We start from the raw sequence: 23,223 nt of genomic DNA on the forward strand, positions 1-23,223 counted from the left end.
AACTTTTGCCCATATGAGTAATCTGGAAAGCAAACGTCAAAGAGTGTGTGATTTGCTGAATGCACTCGTCACACCAAAGGAGATTTCAAAAATAGTTGGAGTGTCCATAAAGACTGTTTATAATGTAAAGAAGAGAATGACTATGAGCAAAACTATTAGGAACCCGAACATTTGAGGAACACTTGCGCAAGTTTCAGGAAGCGTGTGAAGGCAGTTATTGAGAAAGAAGGACACATAGAATAAAAACATTTTCTATTATGTAAATTTTCTTGTGGCAAATAAATTCTCATGACTTTCAATAAACTAACTGGTCATACACTGTCTTTCAATCCCTGCCTCAAAATATTGTAAATTTTGCTTCCCCACCCTGTAAGTAGTCGTGGGTTTTCCATTGGGCATATGAACAAAACTTTACCAATATCTACCAAATGTCAAAAAAAAAGAAGTGCGTAATGTCGGTTTTTCAATTAAATCAAAAATTCGATGATTTGTTTATTTATTATCGCGAGATGACACGAGAAGTCATTCCATAAACATGATGATGAACATAAATACGGTGTTGGTTTACAGATATATTCATAATCATTATAATATATTACCCTTCTATCTCGTACTAAATTAAAAAAATATTTGGTTTCCTGGTATGTCCACACATACCACGACATGTGTCTTTTAAAACTCTTCTTCTTCGTTTGTGGTAACATCCATCAAAATCCTTTTTTTTAAAAATTTTTTATTCACATTACTTTAGTTGTGGAAAAAGGTCTTTCCGTTGCAGTTTTGCAGTTTTTTTTGACCCCTTGGTGGGCTGGTTTTGGCCCGTGAGCTGTACGTTTGACACCTGTGCCTTAGAAGTTCATCAGCTGTAAGTCCAGTTCCTGCAGTGAGTCTGATTTACACAGATACTAAAGAGTTATGATGGTTTGAAAACATTACTAATGAATTACAAAACTACATCAAGATATGTCTTTAAAGGAAACGCTGTAGCTGTTAGTACATAAAAATATGAATGTGTTGGTTTAGTTTTCTAGATATTGTCCACATATTCTTAGTTTTGCAGAATTTCCACTCACAAAAAACTGAAATATTGTCAAACTGTCGTGAATAGCGCATGAAAAAGAAAACACGTGACAGGATGTAGATGTGTTTCTCTGTATGTCGCACATGCAGGGGAACTGATCCGATTTCCAGGTATGGATCGGGTAGCCACAACTTATAAAGGCTCTTATTATCTATTTACTGACATGTATTAGAATGATGATAATATTAAGGCTTAACACCTATTTAATATTTTCTTCCTGACATGTGTTTGTGTGTCCACTGTTCATCTGTTTAGTTAATGGAGCCATAAATGCTGGTTTATCAACTCTCTTTTAAAGCTCTAATGTAAGAATTTGGTCATGAACTGAGAGTTTTAACGATAAAATAAGAGTGATGATCAGAAAGGTGCAGTCCTGTTCATGTATTAATTACCTTAAAGTTGATGAGTCAATGAGTAAAATTAGAAGGAAGTAATAAAAAAACCCAGAAGTAAAATGGAAAATGTGGAGATGATAATAAGGAATACATGAATAAAGTGCGGCAGATGTTCTCAGCTACTGAGTCGGTGTCAGAGGTCTTTCTGTGCACGTTCTCTGACGACACAGAGATAAAATATTCAGGAATTGAGCATGTTTTATCATCACATAACATCATATCTTTTACTCGGTAACTCCAGCTGAGACTCTTTAAATGTATCATTAGCCATTTTTTTTTCTGTGTTTTATCTCAGCAGATTTAAATCCTCAGTGATCTTCAAATCTGACTGTACTAAAAATATCCTGCAAATCCCCTCTGAGATTCTCAGACAGCACCCTGATCTAATTATATATTTATTTATGCCTCTAAATTTATGAGGAGATAACTGATGCTTATGAACGGTACGTCGTTTTACCTTGTGATGTGCACTTACCAAAGGCCACAAATCTTTGCTTTTCTTTCAGGATCCAAAGTAGTTATGCAGCTCTTCAGAGGATCAACCAGGATTTGGAGGACAAGATGCACCGGACGGTAAGAGAGTCCAGTTTGAAGTAGGGCTGTGTATTGGCAAGAATCTGGCGATACGATACAAATCACAATACTAGGATCACGATACGATATATTACGATATATCATGATACTGTTAGAAAGGGGATTTTTTGTTTTTTTTGGTCTTTTTTAAACGATTATTTCCTTAAAGAATTGAATTACACCAAAAATATGCACAAATACTAAACACATTTTAGTTGATCGCAACAGGATCTAATGCTATATCACAAAATGTTCCTGTGTTAAAACTTAAATTATGTTTTACAGACATTACAGTTTAAGATCCTGCTCAAATGTTCATATTCTATTAGTTCATAACTGACATCATAACATTATTTGTGTGCAATCCCAACAAAGGAACTAACATTATTTAATAAGAGTGTTAAGTAATAATAAATAAAATATAAACAAAAAACAAAAATGAACCTCCACAATATCTGCATTTGAATAAATATGTAAAAATATCGATACAGTACTTTTTAATATCGGTACAGTCTTGTGAAATGAAATATCGCGATATACTGCAGAACCGATATTTTCTTACACCCCTAGTTTTAAGTGCTGACAGTTTCAACCCAGTGGTGCTGAAAATGTTTCCTGTTAAACAAATGTATCCAAAAAGCCTGGCTTGTTTTGATAATTTTTGACAAATTAAACAAAAATTGGTCTTCTTCCAAGACAGTTGCATTTTTAAGGAACTTAAGAAGTTTAAACACTCCTGAAGTTTGCACATTCATGAAGAATTATGCAAAAAAATTAGATTTATAGGTATGGGTGTGGTAAAATGGTTCAATAGCGCCCCCTAGAAAAGTGTAAAACTACAGTAGCAATATGAGGTTTCACAAAAAGCAAAGCACAAGCAAGATTTTCTATTCTATTCTATTCTATTCTATTCTACAGTTTTATGATTTTTAATCCCAGTTGTTTAACAAACTCCTCTGTGAGAATTAACCCAAAAAGTTTCACATTTAGCTCGTTTCATGTGATGACATTTGTGATGAAATCGGGTTAAAATTCTGACTTCTTTGAATGGTTTTGGATCATGATCAATCAACACATAGAGACCAGTTCGACATTTATGGCTGTTCCCAAATGATTTTTTTCTCTTTATTTGACCTTTCTTAAAGGGGTCTTATTTTGCTAAACTCACTTTTATTCTTTGGTTCATTTATTTGTGTATTTGGACCCTAATAGTTCAGAAAGTGTGAATTTGAACCATCCAGGTGCTGCAAAGCTATCTTTATATTCATTGGTGTGGATTCTATTCTATTCTATTCTATTCTATTCTATTCTTTGAGCAAAAAATAAAAAGATGTAAAAAGAATATAAAAATAAATAAATAAATTTGAGCTCTTGAGTGATCATAATGGACCATAGAATTAGAAAAATGTCAGTTTAAACATGTTGTGATTATTACAAGGAGTGAAAACACAGTTATTGAAGATTATTTCTTAGACTTAAAGGGATCATATTTTGCTAATCGTACTTTTATTTGTCTTTGGTTCATTTATTTGTGTATTTGGACCCTAATAGTTCATACAGTTTGAATTTGAACCCTCCAGGTGCTGCAAAGCTATCTTTATATTCATTTTGGCAAAAATTTAGTGGATTTCTACAACTTGTTTTAATTCCTGCTTAATTTGTTACGTCTATAACTAGTTACATCACCACATTTGCGCATATAAGGTCAAGACTTCTGATGAACATTTCTCCAAGTACGACATAATTGTTTGTCAGCAGCAGCGGTTGTAGTCCATACTGAAAATATGTCCAAACTTCAAGCCGATTACCTAAAATGTTCAGTTGTTGGTTGAACGGGACAGAGCAGCACAGCCAACAACCTGGAGGGGGCAGGGCCTGAAGTGGCTCATTTGCATTTAAAGGGCCAGCGCTCAAAATGACCTTTCTGGTGTCATTACTCAGAAATAGGGTTGAAGATGGACCTGTGGAGTTAAATTAATGAAGAATTCAGACCCAAGTATAGCATTTACAGTTTATGTAGACCACAGGGAAATGTTTTAAAATGTATAATTCCATTTAAAAAAGCAAAATATCACTCCTTTAATTGATTTATCACTATTTATGATAATATTATCCTTTGTATTTCACTTTTTTTTCAGGTAAAATCAGCTATTTTCTTATATTTAATTTACTGATCATGTAGGTGTTCATAAAAGCTCAAATTAAAGTTGAGGGTTATTATATTAAGACAAAGTGACTTTTTCCAGTAAAATATATCATTAACTGAACATAAACCAAGTGTGCCCATTCACTGTTATTTATCAATCTCCATTTTTTCTTTAGTTTTTTCTGTTTCAGTATAAAAACCTTTGAATTTACCGTGGCTTTTCATGAATGTTTCAATTAAATATAGGAAATTAAATGTAGGGAAATACATGATATACAGTGAAAAATCCAAAATACAGAGGATAATATAACTGATGATGAATAAGTTTTAAATAGAGACAAAACTTCATTTGGCAATGACCAGAAAAATAGCACAGGGTCTTTATGGGTTAATAAAAATTCCACCATTTTGATATGAATATATGTTTTGTCCATTTTTTTTTTTTTTTTTTTTTTTCATTACCAGCCGCTGTTGGTATACCGCCCAAAAGCCTTCTAGGTCTTAAAACATCTTCATAAAACCCCTCAACTTTGGCTAAATCCCTTAAAAGTACAAGTTCCTGCTTTAAAATGAAACCAATGTCTCCATATGAAAATAATATATAAAATCATCTGCATCTTATTTACATGACATTTCTTGACCGCTGAGGTTGTTTTTATTGATATTAGCAAGAAATACAAAATCCTAATGGAGCCTGAAAGTATCACTGAGCTCTCACTGAGTCTCATAAAAGATGTATGAAGGTGAAGGGAATGGTGAACTCAGCTGTGGTTATAAACAACACACTGCTCTGGAAACGCAGCAGGGTGAACGGCCTGTGACCTGATGCTCCACCTGCAGGCTCTGCTAAACCCATGGTTACTAGGAAACCACCACTTACAGCTTCAGTTACTCAGCTTCTCTATGAAATCTGTCTTCTTTCTTTACTTGATTGGACTAACACTGTAAGCCCAGACTTTGTATTTACTAAAATGCTTTCATTACAATGTACTTAAATGACTTTCGTTTTATTGCATTACTATGAAATGTTAAGAATATTCTACTAATTTGTAGACATAGTCAAAAGAACGAAAAAGTTTAAGTTAAATGGATTTAAATCACTCAGTTTTAGTCATCACCACACCTTTTTATCTCCGCATTGCATCGTGGGTATTGGGCATGTTGTTGAAAATGTGTGGTTTTTCTGTGCAGGGGTTCAGCGGGGTTGTGGTGTTTGTGTTAATTTGGACTGAATGTGTGTATGGCAGTGTTTATTGGCCTTTTTGTGTTTGTTTTTGTAGTTTTGTAGAGCTGCACCATGAGTGAGAGCCATAGGAAGAACAATGGCTTTTGTGTTCATCTTTAATTGTTTATGATTTATTTAAATCTTTAAGCCTTGCCAAATTAAAAACACGTCCTGTATTGGCAAATTGTGTAGAGTTAACTTCCTGTTCACCTTCCATCTGTGCTACAATATATTAAGTTGAATAATTGTATAAAGCAATTAATATTTCAAAAGTTTTTAATTTAAGTCAACTTGGAAATGAGTATAATGAACTGATGATGTTAAGTCTAATGATTATATAAAGCAATTGACATTGCAACACATTTTAAGTTAAATTAACTTGGCATTTAGTGTGTTGTACTTAAAATAGTATTCCATTCACATCAAGCATTTAAGTTTAATAAACTCAAGTTCTCATTATTCATGACTTACATTTTTTAAACCAAATGGTTTCCTGAAATTTTTTAAGTAAACTCAATTTATCCAGTCGTACAGTGTACTTTGTTCTTCTTTTTCTTCTTCTTCTTCTTCTTCTTCTTCTCCTTCTTCTCCTTCTCCTTCTTCTTTTTCTTCTTCTTCTTCTTCTCCTTCTTCTTCTTTTTCTTCTTCTTTTTCTTCTCCTTCTTCTTCCTCTTCTTTTCTTCTTCTTTTCTTCTTTTTTCTTCTTCTTCTTCTTTTTTCTTTTTTTTTTTTTTCTTTTTCTTCTTTTTTTTTCTTCTTCTTTTTCTTCTCTCTTCTTTTTCTCTTTTTCTTCTTTTTCTTCCTTCTTTCCCTTTTTTTTTTCTTCTTCTTTTTTTTTCTTCTTTCTTCTTCTTCTTCTCTTCTTTTCTTCCTTCTTCTTCTTTTTTTTCTTCTTTTCTTCTTCCTTCTTTCTCCTCTTTTCTTTTTCTTTTTTCCCTTCTCCTTTCTTCTTCTCTTCTTCTTTTCTTCTTTTCCTTCTTCTTCTTCTTCTTCTTCTTTTTCTTCTTCTTCTCTCCTTCTCCTTCTTCTTCTCCTCCTTCTTTTTCTTCTTCATTTTTAATAAATAAAAGCCAAGAAAAAGTTGTTGTTCTGGCAGATCTTTTTTTGTTGCTTTCTGCACTTTGTACTCTAGACAATTCATTAGATATTCAGACAGTGAAATGCAAATGAAAAAAGTTTTGCGAGAACACAGCCAGTCACATTAGGAAATAGCTTCTGGCAATTAAATGGCTTGAAGTAACTGAAATAGATTCACTGTAGTGGTTGCATAAATATATTCTCTGTTGTAACCTGACATCAGAATTACCTGTGCTTTAATGTTCTTTTAATAACATCCTAACTGTGTCATCTCCATCAGTTTTTGTCTATAGTTTGATCTCATCATTAGTGATACTTAGTGTGAACTATTGCTTTTTTTCCTGCATGTTTATTGACTTCCAAAAAGATAATCCTTCGCGCAGATGCTCGTTTTCTACCATGAATCGAAGATGCTCTGCTCTCCTTGTACCGTTTATCTGCAGTAAACAAAGCCTCCCTGGACACCCAGAAGCATTTCAGTTCTAACACACAGTACATATGTTGGCATACATGCATATTGTATGTGCATCTATGCCACTGATGCTTATGCAATATACATCTCAAAGCACAACAAAAAAAATCTGATGTATTACATATAAATATTTGAGACACCTACCGATGGGATACAACATGATTCACCCCATCGCAATGCAGTAGCATTCAATAAGACTGGATTCAGCAAAATGTGATGCAACACAATATGATGCAATGCAAAAAAATATGGTGTTATGCAGTTCAGTGTGTATAGATGCTTTGATTTTGTTTCTTTGGTTCATTATTAACGGAGACTAAATCAGAAATTAACTAAAAATGCCCTTTTATGGTAATAAACGCAGACCTCGCCTTAAAGCAGTCCGTCTGTTCTGTCTCCACATAAACTTTTATAACTTGCTTTGTCTGTTCTCACATAAGACGTTGGTCAGACAGCAATAGAGGTGAGAAACCTGAGAAAAGAGAAACCACTCTACTGGTAAATATAAAACTATTGGTCACATTTTTAAACTCAACATGTCCTCCCGCATTAAAAAAAAAAAAAAAAGAGGTTAATTGCTGATCACTCCTAAAATGACAACAGCTTCCTGACCTGTGATTGTCTGCAGAAATTTGATATAATAGCCCTTTAATGTAATATTTTCTTTTCATGATCTAATTTTCTTAATTTACTTGTTATTGTGGAATCTGTGTTTTTGCTTCCCATTTGCACATAAAACTCCATTTATGACAAATGTCACTTTTCAATGCTTTAACACCGTTGTATAATAATTATTTCGAAAGCTGTGTGAAATATACAGATATAAAATGCCTCTGACAAAGAAAAAAATAATAATTTAACTGTTGCATTTAATTAAATGTGATAATGTCACTGACAACGTTTGGTTTAGACTCAAAAATAACTGAAGAAAAGGCTGTGGTTAGGACTAAAATATTGAAGTTATAATGATCGTTGTTATGGTTACATTAACAAACACACTTGTGATGAACCCTTAAAGCCTACAACTAGGTTTGTAGCAACTTCCATATGCATTTTTCTCCACATTCAATCTTTACAAAGTAATTTATCACCATTTATTAGAATATTATCCTCTGAATTTTGCATTTGTGAGTGAACAAGACTAAGGTTAATATCGTTAACCCTATAATGCCAATTGTATCATATCTGATACATGACTTTTGAAGCCCTCTACAAGATCAGTGTGATCAGTGTGTTTTGTTTTTTTTTCTGGAAAAACCTGATGCATACAATTAGATACATGATACACAGATAATCCACCAGAGGCCTTTCCAGTGACGCTACAAGACAGTCATTAATGAGGAAGGAGGAAGAACTTTGGCAGTTTTGAAAAGGAATTATCAATTTGTTAGATATGTTTGTGTTAGATTATGTTTTTGTTTGGTCAAAAAATAATAATATTTGAGCATTGAGACCCGATGTATCAAATATGATACAAAATTAAAACTCTTGCATGGAAATTGATATTTGAAAAAAAAAAAAGGCTCCAGTTTCAAAGAACTGGAATATTCTGTCAGTGATTTAATGGGTCAGGCTTTACAGGGTTAACGAAAACTAACAAAATGATGAAAACTGGAATTGAAAAAATATTTTCGTTAACTGACATAAATGAAAACTATAATTAAAAGAAAAAATGATAACTAACTGAAACTGTATTGTGTGCTTATAAAACTAAAACGTATAAAAAATTATGAATAAAATTACCTTTGTTTTTATCTTTGTCAGTGTCAGATTGATATGAAATCGATTTATTTTGCTTGAGCAATTTTAGCTAATGGCACCATACGGCACTTCATGGTCCGACACTTGTCGTCACTTGTCGTTTAGAGTCGTCTTCTGGTCCCCACTCTACCTGGAAACATGGAGGCTAAAGTTGGGAGAAAGCAGCAGAGTCCTGTCTGGGATTTATTTGAATACGACAACAAGGAAGATAAAAGATATGAAAAAGCTAAAACTAAACTAAAACTAAGCATCTAGAAAAAAACTAATAAAAACTAGCAAACCCACTCTACAACTAATTAAAACTAACTGAATCAGAGAAAAAAATCAAAACTAAATAAAACTAAACTATAATTAAAAATCCAAATCTATTATAACCTTGAACAGGATGATTATGTAGATGTTCATAAAAGAGTCTATTTAACAGTTTTGTATATTAGGCATTTATGAGATTATTCTTGAGAAACTGACATATACGGTTAGAAAGAGAGCTTCGGAATTCTATAACATTCAGAAGATGAGACTAGAATTAATTAAGAATAGTGATATTGAAGGGGTAGTGAATAACTGACTAATGGGGATAATATTGGGAATGTACATATACAGTTTTATTTCAACTGTATACCTAAGTTTTATTTATTATGTAATTGAATTTGTTCTTTCTGTTCTAGACTTTCAGCACGGTTTATTTTATTTATTTTCATTTCATGTATTTATTTATTTATTTATTATACTTTATATATATATATATATATATATATATATATATATATATATATATATATATATATATATATATATATATATATATATATATATATATATATATATATATATATATATATATATATATATGTATCGTTATTGTCTATTTCTTCTCTGCCATGTTCAAGATGATCATGGTGTTTGATGTTTTGTATGAATTAAAAAACAATAAATATATGTTTAAAAAAATAATAAAAATTAACAGTTATTATATCAAAACAGAGAAAACTGAAGAAAACATGACTTTTTCCACAACATATATTAATTAACTGTACATAAAAATAACCACCATCATTTTGTCCAACTACAGAAGATTTAGTAGTGAATTAATGTTGCAGAAGGTGATGGTGTCTGTGAACGTCCAAATGTGTCATATCTGATACTGCTAAGAAACTGCATCTTAGCTGATCTATTTCAGTGTATTGATAGGATTAGTGGAAAAGTGATTACACATGTCATATCAGTAGATGCTTTTGGATGCCGGTAGCTGTTTGGGTCTTTGAGGGTTAATTTTAGTACCACAAAGGACTCAGTTATGGATAGATTGTGCAGGACGAGCATTACAAACACAGCATTTGCATTTGGTTCAAACAGGAACCAGTGATTTCAGCCAAGAGGTTTTAACAATGCATCCTGATTTTTATTCCACAAACCTTTGTATCCGGTTTTTATCGGGGCCTTTACATCTTGTACTTTTATGCTGATGCATTGATGTGAGTCAGTGAATCTCACATCCCTGATGAATACATGAGGGCGCGTGTTTGAATGCATTTCACTGCCACGTGCGTTCACATGTTCTGGTTAATTGCTTCGGACAAAAATGTCAATGAATGTAATGTGATCTGTGTATGTGGTGTATCTGCACACACTGATTTGCCATGAATCAATCCTTGTATCAGTTATTTGCAGAGATTTGACCTCTACTGAAGGGGAAAAAAAAACTACAAAAAAAGGCAGATTGGAGTCAGAAAGGGAAACAAGATGCAGAATATCAATAAATATACTTGTAAATATAGTTGTCACGGTAATCATAAGTTACAGTCTCATCATCCTGGGTAATGTCAGGGTGATTATGACCTTTACTCTTGGCACTTTTGTTTTGTCTTTCTCTGACTTTTGTGTAAGAAATGAGAAATCTACTATAATCGATTTCAACACATCTGTTTAGCAGCAGAACCACTCTCATCTCTCTCCAAGCAATTACATGATCAAAGACAGGGAGCGCAATCAATGTCCAAAGTAATTGGTCCTACCTGCCATGCAACCCATCCATAGAAAACTATTACAGCTATCAGACATTCTGGTCACCTCCGCAGCAGCTGTCCAATCACATCAGGCTGCAGGTCTCTGGGTGCTTTACCCCCGGCGGCCCCTGGTTTCACAAGTTATCAGCCTAGAATCAGTGCAAAAGATGAGCCGGCTTTAGAACCAGGTCCATCCTTATGACTTATTGTATCTTGATTTCACCGGATCGTAATCTCATCAGAAGTTTGATGCACGGGGCCTCACTTCACAGCAAACGCAGCAATAGCAGAAGAAAGTGTGAAACTATTAGGGAACAAGCAGCCAGTTGCTAAAATATTGATCAGTTTCTGCAAAAAAAAAAGGTATTTTAATGGCTGGTGGATTTTCATGCTGCCTTCTACTTTCACGTCTGTTCTATGTGAAAACTGCTATTTTCACTTAAAGCTGCAGTGTGTGGTGTTTTATTTATTTTTTTATTTTAGCATCATTGAGCATAAATTCCATAATTACCCTTCACTGTACTGTAATTCCAGTGGTCACAGAAAATATGACACTCATGCATCTCCTGATTGCATATGTTTTCAGACTATAACGCCCAGGTTTTCTCTAAGCACTGTAGAAATATGTGATTGACAGCTGTAATTACCAATCACTGATCAGATTCTGTCAGATGAACGGAGTGGTGGGACTGTGATGGTTTTATTCTTTGTTTGTTAACACTCTAGCAGCAAAACTATAGGTTGAATTCAAACCAAATGTGGTTTATAGATTGCCAATGACAAGGAACAGATGTCATTACATTTTGGGAAAAATAGGGCAAAGTTTCAATTTTTGGGGGAATTTTTAAAATATTTGTTCTTCTCCCATTTACTTATAATGGGTGAAACAACAAACTCCGCCCCTTGCACATATTGTAGCTTATTTTGGCATCGATCCAGCTGATGTCATCACGTCTATGCATCAGTGGTGGCTGCTCGTCTTTCAGAGAGGGGAAGCTCATTGTCAGCTTACATAAAAAAAAGTAAAGTTATTTAAACATAAATTCGGCCCTCCATTCCTTTTTAAGAAAATGGTCAGTGCCCTTATCGTACCAACTAAATTGAAATTAAATTAAAATTGAAACAAGGAAGTACAATGAGTGTGTTTTATTTACAGTGCAAGAAATGAACAAGTAATTTTGTAGTGGTTTCTCTCTTGATTTCACAGCAGAATGTGCGACGGTATTAAACTGAACTGTGTCAGTGAAGGAGTAGATCTCAAAATAGCTGTCAATCAAACAGGATTCAGCCTTTTGGCTGATCCTCCAATCAGCACGTGGAAGCCTAGCCTCCAGCCCAGCCGAGCTCCGCCCACAGCTCCATTCACCCCCAGAGATGCCAAGCGTCCGGGGGCAGGACAACATGGTGGCATTTATCCAATTACCGTCCAGTTTTGAGGCAATGAAAAAAACTGTTCCACTCAGTCCCACTGAAGTGCATGGACGCTGAGCGTCTACGGGCAAATGCACTGAGCAGAGATCGAATGAGAAAACAGCGCAACGGGAATGTATGAGAAGTGAACAACATCGAGTCTGATGATTTGTGATAAAGCTGATTCTGAACGAACTCGTCTGTGAGATGAACGTGTTCTAACACATTTGTAGTCAATGAAATGTCAACACAACCGTACATATTTAACCATTTAATCTGAGTAATTTTAGGGGAAGCTGAGCTTCCCTCGCAGTCTATGAGAAATCAGCACTGCTATGCATGTGCTGATGTCAGCATATCAATTGCCTCTATATATGTGCCAAGTTTGAAGTAAATTGAAACAAAATTTATGTTTTTTTAGAAATATGAAATTTTAAGTAAATGGGAGGCAAAAAATATTTTAAAAATTCATTTAAAAAAATCTAACTTTGACCTACTATTTCCAAAATGTACTGAGATCTATTCTGGGTCACTGGCAATCTATAAACCCAATTTGGGATGAATTCAACCAATAGTTTTGCTGCTAGAGTGTTAACAAACAAACAAACCAAACCAAAAACAATCCCCCATGCCTCTCCTTCATGGGTGGGGTAAAAATACAGATCCATTACATGACAAAAACAACAAATGTGAAACCAGAAGGGATGCAATCTGGACAGGAGAGTGATCTACATCAGTCACTGTTTATTTTTCTAATAACCACAAATGTCACCCCGTTCTCACCGTCACCACTGTGTGCAGATATTCTAAACATAAACAACTAATAAATAAAAGCTTAGCATCGATGTTAAATAATAAATGAACCCATCACTGGATGTAATCTGAGCTTTCACAGAAGCAGAAACAGACAAATAAAATTACACCATCCGGACGGATAGAAACCTGAATGAAAAACCACTCTGAGTAATTTGTAATTTAGATGAAGTGACCCATTACATTTGGGAGTAGCGTATGTTTTGATTTGTGGCAGATAATAGATATTTGCTGGATGGATTTTCCTGTGTATTCATGCACGGCGGCAGAGCGGTGAGATGTGAAAACTGTGATAAATCAAGCTTGACATGAGATACAGTATTCATAAGAGTCATTTACAACAGCACCTGTCTGGCAGTATTTGTGGCCTGTTATTAATTGTGATGTTCCAGAATAATCCCTCACACTTTGGCACACGATGGCAGGCTGAAGTCTTGAAATGTCTTCCCATAATGGATCATTCCTCTCACATCGAGCACACACACATCAGTGTATCCTAGTCATGTGAAAATGATTGTGAAAACTGTTGGCTTTTCAAAGGGATTGTCTGTCTAACCGAGAGCCTTGGTGTAGCAAATCGGTCTTCATGGTAGGAGACAGTATGGGATTTCTTTTTTTTTTTTTTTCTTCATACAGGCAGGCCTCATTGGGATTGCTATTTCTTTTGATGTCATGTCATGCAATGGCATTTCAAGAGGGAAATATGTTCCTTTGTAGAAGACAGCCGAGGCAGGCAGGCAGTGACAAAGGCAGCTCCAATCAAATCAGACGCGTAATTAAAAGTTCTGAGAGGCCGAACGGGCAAGGTCGACGGAAAAACAGCGAAGAATGAAACCACCTCATAAAGAGCAACATGAGAGATTAACACCGGAAAGAACTGACAGAGCCGGTGTTGTGATAACACCGGAGAAGTTGTCTCAGCTCGCGCGTGAAGAGGGAAGTGTCGACGTTTTGATCTGTGGGTAGATAAACAGAGCTGCAGATGAAGCTGTTTGTGTGAATGGATTAATACAAAAAAAAAACAAAAAAACATCAGCCTGTAATCTGCCAATGTCAGCACCTGTGACGGCTTTTAGAAAGGTTTGGAGTTTATCTGTCAGACACTTTGGAGACACTTTGTACATGCAGATCATTAACCCATAAAGACCCAGTGCTACTTTTATGGCAGGTCCAAAATATGATTTAACCTTTCTTAAGTGATTTATCACCATTTATTATAATATTACCCTCTGTATTTTGCATTTTTCAGTGTAAATCAGCCAGCATGTCCATGTGGGCCCCAGAAGGGTTACATCTGGGCTGCATATAAGGGTCCCAAGTGGGTTTGTCCGCAGTTTCCATAGTGGCCACACATGTGTTTGGCCATATCAGAATCAGAATCAGAGATCTGAATATCTCATATTATTTATTCTTCACACTATTTATCCCACATTATTTATCTTTCATTTCATTTGCACTACTTAAATTCAATGTTTCACAAATATCTTAGTTTGCAATGCTTTTTATTTTTAAATGTAAATAACTGTGCCTTTTACTGATATTTTTTTGTTGTTTTACTGATATTTGTTCTGTCTGTAAATTCTTGCACTGAACCTGAGAGCTTTGCCTCAGTTTCATTGTACATGGTACAATGACAATAAAGAGATTCTTATGGAAGTAAATCTGTCTCATCAGATTTTGAATCATAAAAGCTATTGAATTTCTAGTATTGAATTTTTTTGCACTGAAATGAAGTATCTGATTTTTTTTTTGCACTGAAATTAAGTATCTGAATTTTTTTGGAACTGAAATTAAGTATCTGATTTTTTTTGCACTGAAATTAAGTATCAGAATTTTTTTTTGCACTGAAATTAAGTATCTGACTTTTTTTTTTGCACTGAAATTAAGTATCTGAATTTTTTTTGCGCTGAAATTAAGTATCTGAATTTTTTTGCTCTGAAATTAAGTATCTGAATTTTTTTGCACTGAAATTAAGAATTGGAATTTTTTTTGCACTGAAATTAAGTATCTGATTTTTTTTTTTGCACTGAAATTAAGTATCTGATTTTTTTTTGCACTGAAATTAAGCATCTGAATTTTTTTGCGCTGAAATTAAGTATCTGAATTTTTTTTGCACTGATATTAAGTATCTGATTTTTTTGCACTGAAATTAAGAATCTGAATTTTTTTTGCACTGAAATTAAGTATCAGAATTTTTTTTTGCACTGAAATTAAGTATCAGAATTTTTTTTTGCACTGAAATTAAGTATCTGATTTTTTTTGCACTGAAATTAAGTATCAGAATTTTTTTTTGCACTGAAATTAAGTATCTGACTTTTTTTTTGCACTGAAATTAAGTATCTGAATTTTTTTTGCGCTGAAATTAAGTATCTGAATTTTTTTGCTCTGAAATTAAGTATCTGAATTTTTTTGCACTGAAATTAAGTATTGGAATTTTTTTTGCACTGAAATTAAGTGTCTGATTTTTTTTTTTGCACTGAAATTAAGTATCTGATTTTTTTTTTGCACTGAAATTAAGCATCTGAATTTTTTTGCGCTGAAATTAAGTATCTGAATTTTTTTTGCACTGATATTAAGTATCTGATTTTTTTGCACTGAAATTAAGAATCTGAATTTTTTTTGCACTGAAATTAAGTATCAGAATTTTTTTTTGCACTGAAATTAAGTATCAGAATTTTTTTTTGCACTGAAATTTAGTATCTGATTTTTTTTGCACTGAAATTAAGTATCAGAATTTTTTTTGCACTGAAATTAAGTATCTGACTTTTTTTTTGCATTGAAATTAAGTATCTGAATTTTTTTTGCGCTGAAATTAAGTATCTGAATTTTTTTGCTCTGAAATTAAGTATCTGAATTTTTTTGCACTGAAATTAAGTATTGGAATTTTTTTTGCACTGAAATTAAGTATCTGATTTTTTTTTTGCACTGAAATTAAGTATCTGATTTTTTTTGCACTGAAATTAAGCATCTGAATTTTTTTGCGCTGAAATTAAGTATCTGAATTTTTTTTGCACTGATATTAAGTATCTGATTTTTTTGCACTGAAATTAAGAATCTGAATTTTTTTTTGCACTGAAATTAAGTATCTGAATTTTTTTGCAAAAAAAAAAAAAAAAAGCAAAAAATTCAGATGCAAAAAATTCAGGTGCAAAAAAAGTTAGATCACTAATCTGCGCTGACCGTCTTCCTGCATCAGTGTCACTTGACCAACCTAATGTAACCTGATTGGCCGGCTGTCAGCTCGACTTGAGATAGACTCAATTGCTTATCCTTGGTGTGCCAGATCTGTGATCTGATTTTTTTTTTTGCGTCTGAATTTTTTGCGTTTGAATTTTTTGCATCCAAATTTTTTTGCAGCTGAATTTTTTTTTCTAAATTTATGAACATAGTTGAATTCAGAGGAAAAAAAATCAGATACTTAATTTCAGTGCAAAAAAAAAAAAAAGAAATCAGTGCTAGAAATTCAATGGCTTTTTATAATTCAGACTTTGATGAGACGGATTTACTTCCATAGATTGGGATTCAGATTTTGATTCTGATATGGGCAAACACGTGGGGCCACCATGTTTCAGCTGCAACAAGTTATTTATTGAGTAGTTTCTCATTTCTTAACCTGTTAAACCCTGGGCCATTTGTTTCTAGTAGGAACCATTTCAACGTAACACAAAACAATGAATTAGCCGATAGCACAAGCAAATGAATGATCACTGCTTCATAATGCGACCTTTATTTTTGCTCTTTGTTTTTCTCATTCAGTGAGTTATAGCAGCAGAGAACTAATACTTTTACTGTTGGATTAGCTTAGTGTTAGCTTAGTGCTGCAAAGTTTGTGGCATCGGTCTGTTTTATGAGCTTATTCATGACACACACTGGTCTTAGACTTTGTTTATTTTAGATACTTGCTTATTTAAGTGCTTGTTTATTGCATTATGATATGTGAGCTAAGAAGTGTGCTGGTGATTGATCAATAATGGATGTGATTGTACAGAGAACAACAGCCTTTCACCAGACTGTTCTCATTTCTTCACAGCCTCTAGCTTTCAAATATATTCCATTAGCTTGGCTTTTGCATTACTAAGGAAAAAAAAGGGCTGATTTGTTTGTGTTTGTGTATAATTGGTCTCTACATTCAAAGCTTTGAAAATATTAAACTTCGTAAGCAATTCTATGGTCTGGCCGTAACAATATCTTCATCACCTCATACCTGGATAATAAGCAGAAAATAAGCTTTGTGGAAAATAAAAGTTCCTCATATCTAATGTTTGGAGCAATATTGTAACTGGAAGAAGTAAAATGTTGAATATGAGGGTAATTCTACTATTTTTGCATGATTTTATTATTGTCACCATCACTGATTTCACATGTTTATCTGTTCTACAAAAGCCTCTCTTCCTGATCTAGTGTGTTGAATAGTTTCAAAGTGTGCACTCTTTAACCCTTGTATGGTGTTGGGGTCTGTGGGACCTGTTTTCATTTTTTATTAAAAGAAAAATTTTGAGTAATTATGTTTTTTATGATTTTTTTTTCCCTCTCATATCTTGACTACATACCATTTTATTAAAAAAACTAACTAAAAACAATTAGCACTTTAATTCATAAATGTGATGTAGCAAAGGCAAAAGGCAAATATTAAACATATATACTTTTTATGTTGCTTGTTATCGGGATGAAGTAAACATCTGCTGAGTATTTTAACATAAAATTGTTTGATTATGTTGAATTAAAAACCCACAGAGGCAGCGGGTTTACCACACCCATGAACACTGGCTGAATAACAAAACTCTGAACACCACACAAGGGTTAAGACACTCAAGGTGGACCAGTGAATAGATGAGTTTACATGCCTGGTGTGATGCTGTTTAACCCTTTAACCCCTGGCATGTCTGTGGTGAGCGTTCTGTATGTGGGATTGATTGGAAATATTCATAAAAATGCTCAATAGGAACAATTTCAAAACATGCTAATAGAATAGACTTTGTGCTTACCGGAGACATCTGAGCATGCTCAGTACACCCCCTGCCACCTGTGGAATGGGGGGGGCAAAACAGAGTAGTGACTGAGACCAACTTACTTAGTTTGTGCTTTTTTTTTATACCGTTTTCCTTGTGTTTTTTTTTGTTTGTTTGTTTTTACTGTTGGTTGGAGTGTTGTGGTGATTTTCCTATATTTATTTTTTATGTGTTTTCACTGAGTTTTGACCGTGTAACTGCTTTTTGGAGTTCAACCAGGTGTCAAAAAGCAGCTGGACTGATTTAGGAAAAAAGCCCAAAACTAAAACTACTGGGCCCAAATTCAAATACTTGTTCAGTATGTTCTAAATCTCTTATTGATGTACGAGGGGTGACTAAAAAGTTTTGAGCCTAATATGGAAAGGATTAAGATATGAAGACCAAATTTGCTCCATGAAATCTTTCACATCCACTAAATTTCTTGGTCATAACAATCTTTTTCCCTGTTTTACAGATCCCTGAAATTTCTGTATCAAGTGTTTCCTGAAAAATAGACAAACTTGAGTATGGGGCTGTCATCAAGTACGTGTACGACCTTTGCCTTCTTTGGGGTTGGTGACATGGGATGTTTCCAGTGTTTGGACTGCTCCTTGGTCTCAGGCTGATAGTGATGGACCCAAGTCTCATCCGTCACAAATCAGCCCCATACTCAAGTTTGTCCATTTTTCAGTTGACACTTGATACAGAAAGTTCAGGGACCTGTAAAACAGGGAAAAAGATTGTTATGACCAAGAAATTTAGCGGATAGGATTAAGATATGTGAAAGATTTCATGGACCAAATTTGGTCTTCATATCTTAATCCTTTCCATGTTAGGCTCAAAACTTTTCAGTCGCCCCTCATACATTCTGAGTCCCTTATTTAGTAAAAACCTGTCAAAGTTCAATTCCTCTCTGTCTTTTTCCATTATTCCACCCTGTTTTGACCCTAAAACACACAGTAAAACAAAACCACAGAAGAAAAGGAACACAAACACATACTCACAGCAACTTTAATGACACTGAAACAGATGCTAATTCACAGCAAAATATTTACTAGGAATAATGTCTCAGGGGTTAAAGGGTTAACATCCTTGACAACCTCTTTTCGAAGACACATAAAATCAGTTAAATTTACATGTGAGGTTTTTACTTTTATGTTCTATATATCTGCTGTATAATGAACTTGCAGCCTGTCCAGCATGTGCCCAGTTTTCACCCAATGTCAGCTGGGATAGGCTCCAAAAAGGAAAATAAACCTAAAAAAAAAAAATCACACTGACTTTGACACAAGGGGACAGGAAGGACAAAATACTTACTCATTTCCACATTTTAAGATAAATTTCTGCAGACGTCATGTAACTGAATGTTGAAACAAGCAAATTTCTTAGGTTCAACCAGAGGACGAGACCTGTCCTTCTGTCCTTTGCCAATAATCAGAGGACACTGCTGCCTTCTTTCACCTACAACTGGAATGTCATGAACTTTTAAGCATAAAAAGAACATTTAATGCAATTTTTAAACTGATCCAAAAGAACATTGTGCATAGATAAAATTTAAAATAAAACCCTCTTCTTTCCTTTGTCTCCATTCACTTTTTGTGGAATGTTTGGAAGCAGTTGTGTGGGTTTTTCCCATGTGACAACGCACAGATGTAGAAATGTAAAATAACCACAACCAGTCACTTGTGTTAACAAAGGTTGAGTAATAAATATGATGACTTTTTTTTTTCTTAATTTTTACATAGTAAAAAACATACACATTAACCCTTTCATGCATACTGGTCACTACAGTGGACATCTGTTCTACAGCTGTTCTCTTGTATATTCATGGGTTTTCTGTTTTAGTTCCATATCAGCCAATACAGTGGACATTTATGCATCATCCCAAACACTGCAATTCATACCATTACTGTAACTTTGCTGCTCTTCAGAAACCTACTATACCAATTGCTGGTGGTTATTAGACTGCAATTAACATTTTCTAAAGCAAAAAGGTTTTTTTTTGTATATTATCAGCATGAAGTGAGTAATAACTAGTATTAGAGTATGAGTATGAGTATTAGCGGCATTAAAAATGTTTTTATTTCATAGTTTTCACACAGTTGATCACTTTCTGATATTGCATTTTAAATACATGTATCTTTGCTTCAAAAATTAGACACATGGTGTCCAGCTGAGTGGACATTTTTGTAACTCCATTAAAAATAGGTTAATTTAAAAATAAATAAATAAATCACATTCGTTTTTTTTTTTTCAGGCCAAAAGAGGAATAAAAACACTCGGGGGAAAAAAAAAACAATCTTTACTATAGTTCTCATAATTCATGCATGAAAGGGTTAATACATGTTGGTTAAAAATTTAGATGGATGGTTGCCAAAACCCTCAAGGGGCTTAACAAGTAGCAATCTCCAGATTTCAAAGGTTATTTACCACTGCAATTACAAATATATTTAAAATAAATATATATATATATATATATGCAAGCTGCAAAAAAGTAAATTTTCAACATACAGAATTCCACGACATACCAAGCTTACAAATGAATCCTATGTGGAAAATTACAATCATTCAAAAGCAGAGTTTTCACAGCTTTTTTAAACTGAATTTGAGGAAGCTCCATAAGAAGAGTCGGCAGATTATTCCATATTTTGGGTCCTCTGTATAGATCTCCTGTCTATGTGCCACATCTCCTGTCTTCAGGTTCAGATGAAAACTGTTAAAAACATTGGAGAGTGTTGGTGACTCATCAGGCAGAGCAGCAGTCTGGCACTTAATCTGAGAAAAGAAACATGGCAAAAGTCAATTATATGAAACACCCTGGAGGGAATAACCCTGGTACATTACCATACCAGTTCAGGTTACCGTGCTCAGTTCAAGCGGAGGGCCCTGATAAGAACGACTGGCTCTGCACTGTGGCTGAGAAGTGAAAGCTGAATCCTTCCCAAAAGAGTTAGATTAGACACATCATGAATAATATAATGAAGTTAAACAGAAAACAGACGGAGACACATCTTCTTTGTGGGGTTAGAGACCATATATCAGCCTGAATCAATCAGGATACAACTCTTTAATCAAGAAAACCAATTAGACTCCAGTGAAACACCACCATCCCTTCTTCCTAATCGCTCTTTCCTGCTCCAGTAAACTTACTCTACTCTTCTACCAGACCATGGAAAATAAGAGGCACCAGTCGTCCAACCTGTCTTTAACCTGCCGTCACTACAAGAACTATACCAGGAACCTGATTTGTTCTGCACATGTGCACTACTAGCACCTCTAAATACTTCTAAATACACATTTGGTTTCTGAGGCTGAAGACCCAAACCTATAAGATTTTTCAATGAACTTAGTTTGGATCGGCTGGCTATTGGTAGTTCACAAGCTAATGCTAGCTGCTGTTAGCTCAATCAACTGTCTGGTCTATAAAGCATACTTTATTTATTATCATTACTATTTATTAACATATATTTCTTACCTATTATTTCTATAATTTCTATAATTTCACTTAACTAATTTGAACAAAGGTAGTATTATTTTGTTTAAATGTTTAGTATGTATCTCCATAGTTTCTTAAAACAGTAGCAGACTTTGCATCTCCTCCACTTTCACAGTTATACCCCTAAACATTTAGGAGAAATTACATATTTCTGAAATGGCAAAGCATCCTACTTCCTCCTGAGACCCAGCAATGCATTTTTGTCCTCTGTAGTGGACAAGAGTTTCACAGCTTTATATGAAAAAAACAACTTTCCACTGCAAAGGACATTTCATGAAATAAAAATGAAATAAATTATCTAAAAAACTGTGGCATCATATGGTTTCCCATCAAGGCAATTATGTAACATAAAAAAAACAAACAACACTTTTACTTACTGGGTCTCAGGAGGATATTATAAAAGGGAAGTGGACTCTGTGTGTGTGTCTCAGGCATCACACAAAATCCTAAAAGAGCTGTCTGCAGCAGTTTGACATACTTATGTATTTTTGGTCAAGGAAGAGACTAGTGAAAACAGAAAGTTGATAGGACCAATATTTTTGGAGATATGAGTAATTCTGGAATACAATAGCCTCACAATGGCCAATCATGTTGCTATGCCCAGAATCATAGAATGTGTTGGTTACCTAGCAACAGATAAACAATAAGCCACATTGCCATGGTGTCATATTTCATGTGCAGAAACAGACATGCCAGCTGAGAGGTTATTCAACTGTAAACGCCAGTGGAATTTACCAAGAAAGTAAAGGAATGAACTGGATCAGAGGATCTACAACTTGATATTCCCCACAGATCAACGCACTAGTTTGATATAATATTCTAAAGTACACAATTCAAGAACACATATAGGCCAAGCCATTATAGATTTTATCATATAGTGTGGAATTTAAATTCATGAAACTGCTGGTGAAGGGAAATAGCTGCATTTTCACACATGGGTAGAACAAATCAGTTACAGCTCCCAACATAAAGAATGCAGTTAACTTGAAACTTATAAAATGCAAATGATAATATTCCAGTCCAATACAATCCAACTTTATTTGTAAAGCACTTTAAAATAACCACAGTGGACTAAAGTGCTGTACAAAAAAATAAATAAAAACCAAAATAAGTAGTAGAATAAAAGGATAGATTAAAAGACATAGAACAACTGGAAAAAATTAAATTAAATTAAATTAAATTTAAAAAAGAAAAGTTTAGATAAAACCTAAATAAAAGAATAAAATACAAGAATATTGTAATCAGAGGTGGCAAAAGTACTCACGTTCTTTACTTAAGTAGAAGTACATCTACTTGTGTGAAAAAATACTCTCGTAAAAGTAGAAGTACTGATTCAACTCCTTTAAGTAAAAGTAAAAAAGTACAAATAAAGTACAACAGTAAAAAGTAAAACCACCACACTGATTTTCCCTCTGAAGCGATATATTTTACGTACTGTCACATCCATTTAGTTTGAAAAAGTAACAAACCTATTCTGAGAACGTAAGGAGTATAAAGTACAGATATTCATGAAAAAATGTAGGGAGTAAAAGTAAAAAGTTATCTATTATTTATTTATTTTCTCTTTGTACTATGATTATTAATACTACTTTGTGTGTATGCATATACAGTATATGTATTTATTCATAATTTTCTTTGTCTTATTTCCTAAAAGTGTGGTTGGCTGTGTGTACAAACTTGTTAAAATCATTATTATTATTATCCATTTTTTTTACATACTTATTCAACTTACTTATATTACTTTTTTTCTCTCTTTTTCTTCCTTGTAGTGAGCATTACT

At 33.8% G+C, this 23,223-nt stretch overlaps 1 protein-coding gene across 1 annotated transcript in view; it reads left to right on the forward strand.

Moving 5' to 3' along the window:
• begain (brain-enriched guanylate kinase-associated) overlaps window positions 1-23,223 on the forward strand; it is a 152,831-nt gene that overhangs the window by 71,910 nt on the left and 57,698 nt on the right. The window contains exon 4 of the mRNA XM_030126708.1: window positions 1,983-2,049. Coding sequence (XP_029982568.1) covers window positions 1,983-2,049 — 67 coding nt within the window. The remainder of the gene's footprint in view (window positions 1-1,982; window positions 2,050-23,223) is intronic.

Source organism: Sphaeramia orbicularis, chromosome 22 (genome assembly GCF_902148855.1).
Source record: "Sphaeramia orbicularis chromosome 22, fSphaOr1.1, whole genome shotgun sequence".
Classification (NCBI taxonomy): domain Eukaryota; kingdom Metazoa; phylum Chordata; class Actinopteri; order Kurtiformes; family Apogonidae; genus Sphaeramia; species Sphaeramia orbicularis.